Raw genomic sequence first — 10728 nt, forward strand, 5'->3', positions numbered from 1 at the left:
TTTGTCTTTTACTAGCCGAGCCTCCTTTGTTATTCAAGCCTTCGTCTCCCCCCCCCCACCCCCATCCCCGCCCTGAACATGCACACCTACACCTCTCCTGGCTCTACCTCATATGCTGCATGCATGGAATGATCCAGACAAATCTGTTTCTTGCCATGTAATGCCCTGCCCCCCACCTCCCTGCCCCAGCCCTGACAGAGAGTTCTCATGCATGAGCAAGAGGAGCATTTGCCAGCCTTGAGTTTGTTGTCCCCCTACCCCTGGGTGTGCTCTGCTTTGCCCCTTCCTTGCCCCTCTCCAGATATGGACTCAAGGGTGCTGGCATAGTTCTCCCCAACAACTCCCTCCTGGATGCTGACATCGTGGAAATCAAGGTCTGCAGACAACTTTTCCTAGCTCACCTTCCCAGGTGGTGCAAGGGCAAATTGGAATCAACTTCTCTTCACCCATTTACTCACTTCCATAAACTCTTACTCTCCTACCTACCCCTTGACCACTTGAAAGTACCTTGCACTGCTGCCTGGGGTTAGGCTTCATGCACTAGGGCCACAAGTACTTTCTGTCTGTGCCCTCCTCCCTCTGTCTTGGAGTTTCGTCTTCTTTGTCAGCACCCACCCCCGCTCCACCACCATCACAAAGACACCTGTCGCATCACACAGAGTCCAGGAGGAGCCTGCAGTTCCCTCTGTGCCTGTTTGGGAAGCTCTCATCCACCATTCAGGCCACTGGGAAGGAAGGAAAAGTTTTTGCCAAGTTTGACTCACGTTTACTATAAGAAAGCAACAAATGGATTGCTGTCTTGCCAAAAGTGTGCCATGCTCAGGCCCGGAGCGTTGCCTCTGCCTCTTTCTAGGGACTCAGCTGGCTCTGCAGTTGAGGGTGGTTGTCCAAGGCCAGCCAGTCCCAGGGGCAGCTCTAGGATGGGATTCTTACAGGGCGTGGTGGGGAGAGAAGCTACAGGAAAACAACTTGGGGTATCCTGGCAGGCAGGGTAAACATCCCTGGAGCCCACCTGTCAGACTAGGGCTTCATTTGGCCTCCTATATGTGCTAAATTTGGGCCTCTGTGGTGGACTGAGCCAAGAATAAAAATTCTGAGCATTGAAGTTTCTTTGGAATCTTCCAGGGACACACTCTTGGAAGGCCACCATTAGGTAAATGGCCCAAGCACCACCTCAGCCTCCTGCTTCTCTGTCTCGGAGCCGAAGGCTCGGGACCTGCTAATATTACATAGAGATGCTCTGTGCCGTCCAGTACTTGAGGATAACTTTTTACACAATTGCTGATTTGACAACTTGGGACAGTTACTGCCTATTGTTTCATTTCTTAGAAGTTGCTTTGTATCTTCAATGCCAGCTCCAATCCAGTGTCATCCTAGAGGTAGTAGCTATGGGAATAGCCTCTGGCAGCACAAGGAGGTGGCCTCATAACGGATTCTCCCTCCCTCTCCCTTCCACCTCCTGGTGTTCACCTTAACCACAACACCACACCTGCTCACTCACCATCCCTGGGCCATCCCAGAAGCCCCGATTGAACACTCATTCCCACGGAGTTAACTTGTGCCATTCTTTCTCTTCTTGCTCCCTTTTCTCTCTTCTACTTTCTCTTAGTGAGCCCACTCTTTCCAGTAACCCAAACTAGCAACCTGAGAGTCATCCTTCACTCCTCTCTCTCTCTCCCTTACCACACACTTTACAGTTTTCACTCAACCATCTATCTGTTCATTCGTTCCAAGAGTAAGTATTCCTTTTCAAGGCTCAGAGGATCTGAGCCCCTCTCCTTATCCTGCTGTCAATGTCCAAATCCAGGTCACTGTCCCTCACTCTAGAATTGGGATGCCTCTCTCCACCTCTGACCTTCTCCTAGCCACGCCCGACATAGCCACCTGAATGAGCTGTCCCTGTGCTCCCTTGCTATGAACTCAAGTCTTGCTAATTGGGGTATGAGAGATTAAGATTGCTCTCCAAGCATGGAGTGGATCTCAGGTGACCCAGGGGATCATTGTAGGTTTAACAGAGAAAACTCTTTTTGCCTTTCAAGTTTTGTATATATTTTAATGTGTATTCGAAAAATATATAACTAATACATCAAACCCATGATTTCTCATATTTTTTTTAAATTAGGGTAAAGTTAAATGATTTTAAAGTGAGTCTTTCTGAATAAAATGATTAAGTAAATAGTAGTACAGGAGGCACATGGAAATGGCAAAAGTTGGGAAACTGAGATACCAATGCCTGAAGCTTGAGAAGCACCCATGTCTAGGATAAAGTATACTTTCCTTAGCATAACTTGGAGATCTTCCATGATTGGGTCCCTCTTACTTCTCCAACCTCACCTGCTGTCACTTCTCACCTTGAACTTGATCCAGCCATATTGAATGAATTGAAGGTCTCCAGATGCTCCCATTCAACATTTCCATGCCTTCACTAACGCACTTTCCCCTGCCTGGAACACCTCCTCCACCCGCTATCTTCTCCTGACAATTTGCTATTCAGCCTTGAGAATCCTGATCCTGTGTTTCCTCTTCTCTGAAACTGTCCCTGACTGACCACCTTCCTTCATACAAAATTAATTAATGGAGTTCATTACGTCCTCCTCAGTACTAAATTGATACCTTTTACATAATTTTATCATTGCTGGTATTATCGTTTTTGTAGTTATTGCATGTTTAGCTCCCCCTAGTAAAATGTAAACTTTTCAAGGGCAAGGGCTGCAATTTGTATACCAAAGGATGGGAAAGAATCCTTGACCAGGAGTCAGAAAGCTTGGATTCTGGTATCTCTTGCCCAGTAACCTGCAGGGTGATCTTAGGCAGGTCATCCACCTCTGCTACTTCTGCCCTTTGGCTCTAAAAAGCTATGGATCTTCAGTGGGGGATCCTTAGCACATTCCCAGGGTGATTGGGAAGACACGATGTGTGATAGCTAGAAAAGCTTTTGAAATTTGAAGTTGCTTTTCAAAGGAAGAAGAGTGATTATGATTGCAGAGGAGGGAAACTTTTCTCCAAGGGTGGAGCCAGAAGTGAGCCCCACATGTTTAGGAGACTGTGGTGGAGCAGTCAGGCTGAGCTGCAACAAGGAAGGGATGAGGGAAACCAGGCACACAGCGGGTAGGGGTGAGGGTGGGGGTGGGGCGGGGCGGGGCGGGGCAGTGGCAGCATGTGGAAGCCCAACAGGACCTTAGAGCATAGGTTGCTTTAAGACTGGAAAGCCTTGTCTGCCAAGCTCACGAGTTGGGATTGAGCTCTCACCAACTCTCACGTTCCCTTTCACCTATTGAGTGAGTGTAGCCCTGTCACCCTGTGAATCTGTATGTAGTGGGGAGGGGGATGCATGCTAGCGCCACCATCACTACACAGCATATGCAAAGCTGTAGAGATATGAACCATCTATTTGAACTAGCATCCCACAGAGAAGAGAAAGAGAGCTAATATCCATCATGCATCTATTATATGCCAGCACTTTTCATCCACAACTTTACTTAACTCTCAGAACAACCACCAGGAAGGGATTATTGATGCCATTTTACAGCTAAGAAAACTGAGACTCTAAGAGAGAGCAGCCTCATGATCTGATAACGAGGAAGTTGTGGAACCAGGATTTGAGCCCAAATCTGTCTAACTCTCAAGGCTGTGCCTATTGCCTCATGCCATGTGCTTCTCAGCATCTCTGCATCTGTGAAGGCATTAGTAACCCTGGAGACTGGATGTGGTGGAAGGAGGAGTCTGGGCTTGGTTGTGGTAGGGCTAGAAAATCTCTATGGCAACAAGGCTTGCAATGCCCAGCCTTGTAGAAGTCCCACCATATGTCTGTTTGATGGCATATTTGTATTGTTGAAATAATTGAACTCACTGGGGACTCCATGTTGGGTCCAGAAGCTAGAGTCAGGGATTTCTGAGGTAGTGAGAAAGCAGAGGATTCTTGAATTTAAGCCTAAACCAGCTTAGGCTGAGAGAGGCTTCAGATCTAGACGACTGGCATCATGCTGGTTTCCGACATTCCCCTCCCTACAGGCAACCGCACCAGCACTGTAAGCAAGGTGACCTGTGCTTCAGGATGAAAATGAGTCCACCGTTCTCTTCTCTGTACCTAAACAAAATGAGGAAATCTTCTCATTGCATTTGCAAGGCAGTTTTATAGTTGACCTGGCCCTTTCATCTTCACAAGTTTATTGAATTCTCACATCCTCGATTTCAGTATGGTGGAAGCTAAAGTGGCAGAGACTTATAAGGGAGTGCATTGACCCCTATCCCCCTGGGGCCTTCTTCCTAAAGACCTGTTTTCTAGTCAGACTTGATGAGCTCATTGGAAGGTATAGAAGAAGTTAAAATTCTAGGTCACTGAACAAAATATTTCCTGGTGCTCTCCTCCCACAACTGAGAGATGTGTTGGAGGCAGAGGCATAGGCCCTGGGGGTTGGGGCCAATAGTGTTATGCCCATATTTTCTGGGCCAGAACGTGGAAGGAAACAAAAAGCAGGTGTAATAAAAAAAAGGCACAATGGCCGCCCTAATGTCAAATACTAGGGGAATGGCAAAATAAATATGTTGCATCCAACTTCACTAAAATATGGTAGACCCATGAGAGCTGATTATGAAGATTTGAGCAACATGGACAATGCTTATAAGAAAGTATAACATGCAAAAGGCAAAACACAAAACTGCTTCTATGCTGAGCTTCACAAACCCTGCAGAAAGTATGTCTGCACATGGCCAATAATTGGAAGAGAATTGTGGAAAAATCAAAATTTGATTTATTGTGGGTGGCAGGCTTGGTGGATTTTTCTTTCCCTTAGATTTCCATTAATGTTGTTATAATGCTGTTTGTGCAAAGAAAAATAAAAACCATTAACACATACAACAATTACACTGGCAAATCATTCTGTCAAGCTGAGAGACTAAATCATATCATTTCCCTGAGCCAGCAAACACATTTGGAAGACATAAAGACAAAATTGGGTGCCTTTGTGGAGAGGCAGCTACAAGGAATGGGGAGAGGTCATGCAATTAGTGTGGGAAGCTGCATGTTTGAACTCAAATCCAGATCCTTATGGTAGAGAAACTTATTTCCCCCCTGTATCCTCAGTTTGTTCATCTGCATTGTAGGAATAATGATAGTAATAATAGCCTGAGGAACAAATGATCCTGATGGGACGTTCTCAAGGACCTTGTGAAGTGTAAAATGTTGCACATTGTAAAACCTTATCATGGTATGTGTACAGATGCTTTGAAACAAGAGTGTTAGATACTGTTCTCCACTGTCCCACCCCAGTAGAGAAAAAAACCAGCCTGGGCCTGTGCTGCTGGGTGGCTTCGGTTGGCAACCACTTTGTCTTCTCTGAGTGCTAGGGACCATTGAAATCTGATTAAGCAAGTAAAGCTTTTTAGTTTTTGCCTTGGATGGGAAATCATCAGGAAAACATTGTGGGCTTTTCTCCTTCTCTTAAATTCTTGAACTCTCAGCATGGGGAAGACTTCCACAGTTCTTGGATTCTCAGCTAGACTTGGCCAGTTACAAGCTGTGTGCCTTCAGGCAAGTGACCTAAGCTCATGGAAACTCCTTGGTCAGTTGGAATTAATAGCGCCTACCTCATGGGGTTGTTGTGAGGATGAAATCAGGTGCCGCATGTAAAGCACCTGCTATGTAGTAAGCGTGTGTGAGCTGCCGTTGTTATTGCTTAAGATGACCAGGGTAGGAAAGGTCTCTAGGAATACCTGAACTAGGGGTTCTCAACAAGGGGGTGAGAGGGATGTGGAGGAGGTCTTGGAGTAGCATAGCGTATATATATATATATATTTTTTTTGAAATGGAGTTTTGCTCTTGTCACCCAGGCTGGAGTGCAATGGCGCAATCTCTGCTCACTGCAACCTCTGCCTCCTGGGTTCAAGTGATTCTCCTATTCTCCTGCCTTAGCCTACCAAGTAGCTGGTATTACAGTCACCCACCACCATGTCCAGCTAATTTTTTGTATTTTTAATAGAGATGGGTTTAGCCATGTTGGCAAGGCTGGTCTCGAACTCCTGACCTCAGGCGATCCGCCCGCCTCAGCCTCCCAAAGTGCTGGGATTACAGGCCTGAGCCACCACGCCCAGCCAAGCACAGTGTATATTAAGTATAGTCATGCATGTCATTATTTTTGCGTGGCAACATTTTTCTCTCCATTATGGTGAGACTCGGGTATTTTAGTAAAAGTGAGGTGTGTACCTAGAAACCACTAATCTCTCACAAACCTTTCATTTTATGGCTCCACGAAGGTAAGGTGACATTCCCAGGGTCACACAGCTACAGAGATCAATAGGGGCAACAGTTCATCTGCTTTCCCCACCACTGCCCAAGAGTTGTCCTGTGACCTCTGGGATTTCCTCGTTACCAAGAGTAGAGACACCCTAGGGCATGTGGCCATGGCCATATAGCCATTATCAAGCTGGGAGAAACCAGACAAGGCTTGGACATTAAGAGGCAAAAATGATGCTTGAGACTACAAAGAAAGACATCCTTGGTAGGAGACCCTACACACTGACGTATACCCCCAGGCAGTACTTTCAAACAATCTGGGCTAACGTGGCCTCCTAAGTGCCATCTCCAGTCATGTGGAGTAAATGGTCTTTGATGAAACCTTCATTTCTCTCAATAGCAGATTTTCTATTTCAAAAGTCAATTCCTGTCAAAATCTCCCAGAGCACAGACAGAGGGATATGGGGTCCCAGGAATAGGGTGTGGCTCCTTAGTGCTCCCAACCTTTTGGGTGGAGTGTGTTCTCTGAGGTTTGTTTCTGGCATTGGGGAGGGTAGTAAAGAGCCATCTCTATCTATTCCTTTTGTGGAATTCATAGGCCTCGCCAGAGTGGGGTGCAGGTAGGGTGTTGTTCGGGCTCTTTAAGCTCATCTTAGAGATGTGAGTCCCCTTCCCCATGCCACACAGGAAATAAAAGGCATGCACCATCCCTTTGGAATATTCTGACCCACCTAGCAGCCTGGGGCCCTGCCTCTGCTTCTGGCACCTGGTTAGGGGGTTTCTAGCATCCGAGGCTTAGCTCTTCACACCTTCCCCACCTCCCCACTGCTGAACACTGCCACTTCTACCCTCTCCCCTGCCAGAATATTGACTCTTCTACCTCTGCACCATAACTGTCTTCCTGGCTGGCTTGGGGGAGGGGAGCAGTCTGCCCAGGGTACAGAACGGGGTTGGAAAGATTGACAGTCATAATGCTCACAGCCAGAGGTCACACTGCTGGTTCTTAGGATGAAGATGGCTCTCCACTGCCCTTATTATCAGGCCTCCAACCCCAGAAACATGAAGTCTGTGTCATGGAAATTTATACACACAGCTGTTTCCCCACCCAGGGACAATAGGTTTTCATGACTCCAGCCCAAAGAACCCACAAACCTGAGTTGGAACAAAAGACAAGTGGGCTGGGACTCTAATTTGTGGAGTCTTCCCATCTCAAATAACATGTGGCTCTGGCCATATGCTATGGCAGCTCCTATCACAGCAACAGCAGCCATCTCCAGCCAGAGGAATGCAGGGTGAGATGTGACTGTGAAACAGAATGACAAACTCAGGCATGTGTGAGGCAGGCTAGAGAGAACAGCCAGTGGGGGAGCCAAGCCCAGAGTAGGAGCAGCAGTGTTTTAGAAAGGTGGCCGTCCTGGGCCTTAGAGGGAAGGCTCAGGGTACCGGTCAGATAGGCCATAGGACGGTTGCTAGCATATACAGGCCAGCTCCCACAGGGCTTCTGTGGGGCCAGGCAGTAGCCTGAGCAGTGTGCAGATATTTACTCACTGAGTCGACACAGCAACTTTATGGCATAGGTCCTTTTATTAGCTCCTATAAGGTATACATAGATGAGAAACCACAGACTACATAAGTGATCTATAGACTAGAAACTGAGGCTCAGAGAGGTTAAGTGACATGCTCAAGGGCACATGGGCTGTAAATGGTGAGGCTGGGATTTGAGCCCAGGCAGTAGAGCTCCCAAGTCTGTCTTCTTAGCCCCTATGTTAATCTGCCAATGTGAGGGAGGTAAGACAGTCAGGCTGTCCTTGCCTTTAGCCCGCTAGCTGGGCTTTAAGACTGGACTTTCATAAAAACTGGTGCAATGGTTCTCCACCTGGGGAGATTTGAAACACTATCAATGCCTAGGCTCCACCCCTCAGAAGTTCTGGTTTAATTAGTCCGAAGTGAAATTCAGCCTCCAGAGAGTACAGAGAGTAGGGTGGAAATAGGCTTTGCTGGAATCTGCAGTCTATTGGAGTTTTCACAGAAGCTCCTCAACTTAAAAACACGTAGCAACTCTCCCATCCTGACAAATATCTAACTCCCTTTTCTCATTCTGCCTCTCCCTCCAGCTATGGCTCTTTCCTCTCTAACCACAGCCAGACTTCCTGAGAGGTGTCTCCCCTCCCCTCCCATTTCCCTCCTTAACCTGCTGCAGTCTAGCCTCTGTGAAGCAATCCTTGCCAAGGTCACCCTCTGGGTGGTGCTAAAGTGAACATTGCTTACACCTCAGACTACTTAAATTCTTGAACGCATCAACCATTCCTTGCTCCTGGAAATGAAACTTCTTCCCACCTCAGGGATACTGTGCATTCTCCCTGTCTGGATATTTCAGCTCAGTCTTTTTCATTTTTTTTTCTTTTTTATTATTGTACTTTAGTTTCTGAGGTACATGTTCAGATCATGCAGGATTGTTGCATAGGTACATACATGGCAAGGTGGTTTGCTGCCTTCATCCTCCCATCACCTATACCTGGCATTTCTCCCCATGTTATCCTTCCCCACCCTCCCCACCCACCTCTGTCCCTCCCTTAGCCCCCCCAACAGTACCCAGTGTGTGATGCTCCCCTCCCTGTGTCCACGTGTTCTCATTGTTCAACAGCCTATGAGTGAGAACATGTGGTGTTTGATTTTCTGTTCTTGTGTCAGTTTGCTGAGAGTGATGGTTTCCCGATTCATCTATGTCCCTACAAAGGACACGAACTCATTGTTTTTTATGGCTGTGTAGTATTCCATGGTGTATATGTGCCACATTCTCTTTGTCCAGTATATCATTGATGCACATTTGGGTTGGTTCCATGTCTTTGCTGTTATAAACAGTGCTGCAATGAATGTATGTGTATATGTGTCTTTATAATAGAACGATTTATAGTCCTTTGGGTGTATACCCAGTAATGGGATTCCTGGGTCAAATGGAATTTCTATTTCTAGATCCTTGAGGAATCGCCACAGTCTTTTTCTATGGCTTCTGTACCATGCTGTACAAATACATTCTGAAGGGTCTCCAGAGACCCATGCATGAGCCCTGGCCCTGCCCTCAAAGGGCTGAAACTCTTTTCAATGCAGGCGGCTCTGGCCATGTGCGAGGGTAGACCTCCATCTTGACCTTTCCTTCAAGCTGCTTCCTTATCTTTCTGTGTCCCTGGCAAAGATAGAAAAGAGAGTAATTCTCACGCTGAGTCTCTTTCCACCCTGTGAGCAAGAACCAGTGATGCCTCTATTCTGATTAGAAGACAGTTACTGGAATGAGGGCTCAATCCATCGCCCATGCTCGTTTTGCCAATGTAGTCATTTAGTAATGAAGAACAAAGAAGTCCTTTTGTAAGGAGCTTCTCCCACATGAGACTTGTTTCCTGGGTCCTTGTCCTTCAAAACAAAGAGAAACAAATTTGAACAAGATATGTTTTCAATGTTTGAAAGCCAGTGATTCTCCTGTGCTTTGTGCACCAAAAAATAGGCTTTGTTGGAATCTGTAGTCTATTGGTGGAAGTGGAAGTAGGCAAAGAGGTAGGGAAGATCGGCAGGGTTCTCCTGATGCCATAAAGAGCAAGCTGGATGACTCCAGGTCTCATCCTTCAGCTGTTGGGCCTTGGGAAAGCCCCTTTCCCTTTCTGAGCCTCAGTTTCCTCCCCGGATTAGATGGAACTAGTTGTCTTTAACTCCTGTGTGGTGAGGATGATAGAAGATGACCTCTATGTGCTATAGAGTAGGCCACTGCTAGGCACTGGGGGAAATTGAATGGAATTGCATCCAGCCGTAGTTCACAGACTTGTTCCAGGCCGAGAGAGAAAGTGTGTGTATACAAGAGAGACTTGTGAAAAACAAGGTCTATCCCTGTGCACGCCTCTCCTCTGGGAAGGAAGGGGCCCGCACAGTGACAATAGACCAGGGGCGCTGACTCAGACAGCCAGTTCCTGTTCATTTCCCCTTGCTGCAGGACAGCCGCTGAGAGGGAGATCAGCCCTCCAAGGGGCTCTGACTCGGGCCTTTGGCTGAGAACCTTACCTAGGGAAAGACAAGCCCAATTCACAGATAACTTCCCTCGCCGGTCCACTGTGACTAGGCCGACGGGACCAGGGTGGCTGTGGGTGGAGTGCAGGGGGGTGGGAAAAGAGAGAGGAAACTCACTTTTGAATCCTGAGTTGCTTTCCCTAGGCTGGGCTGCCCAGGAACAACTTTGCTGGGTAAAGGAAGATGTGATCGATGGGACCAAACTGATCCAGCCAGAGTGCTGGGAAACAGGGTTCAGGAAAGTCCCTGGGCACCCACTGAGGAGCCTAGGGACAGGGTTTGGGACAGTGTGGAGCCCTTTGGCTCCCTGCCCCCAGTGTGGGCTCAGCACACACTTTTCTCGTGCATGAGGACTTGCTGGATGTGGATTCTTGGTTATCCACACGGCTGGGATGGAGATAGCCAACTCTGTCACCCTCTTCTGGAGCCGGGGAGGTGAGTTG

General features: G+C 47.4%; 1 protein-coding gene across 8 annotated transcripts in view; it reads left to right on the plus strand.

Moving 5' to 3' along the window:
* The window catches only part of NHSL2 (NHS like 2), a 248776-nt gene that overhangs the window by 168801 nt on the left and 69247 nt on the right, over window positions 1–10728 (plus strand). For 2 of the 8 annotated variants that reach the window (XR_012515561.1, XM_010332402.3), the window contains exon 1: window positions 8875–10720. The exons of 2 other annotated variants lie outside the window; for them this stretch is intronic. Coding sequence is in view for 5 of the 6 variants with exons in the window: in XM_010332402.3 (XP_010330704.3) it covers window positions 10678–10720 (43 nt within the window). In the remaining variant the exon portion in view is untranslated. Of the gene's footprint in view, window positions 1–8870; window positions 10721–10728 lie in introns of those variants that run through there. 4 more of the 8 variants (XM_074391393.1, XM_074391391.1, XM_074391394.1 and 1 more) reach the window with 4 other exon arrangements.

The sequence above is a fragment of the Saimiri boliviensis genome, chromosome X, assembly GCF_048565385.1.
Source record: "Saimiri boliviensis isolate mSaiBol1 chromosome X, mSaiBol1.pri, whole genome shotgun sequence".
NCBI classification, from domain to species: Eukaryota; Metazoa; Chordata; class Mammalia; order Primates; family Cebidae; genus Saimiri; species Saimiri boliviensis.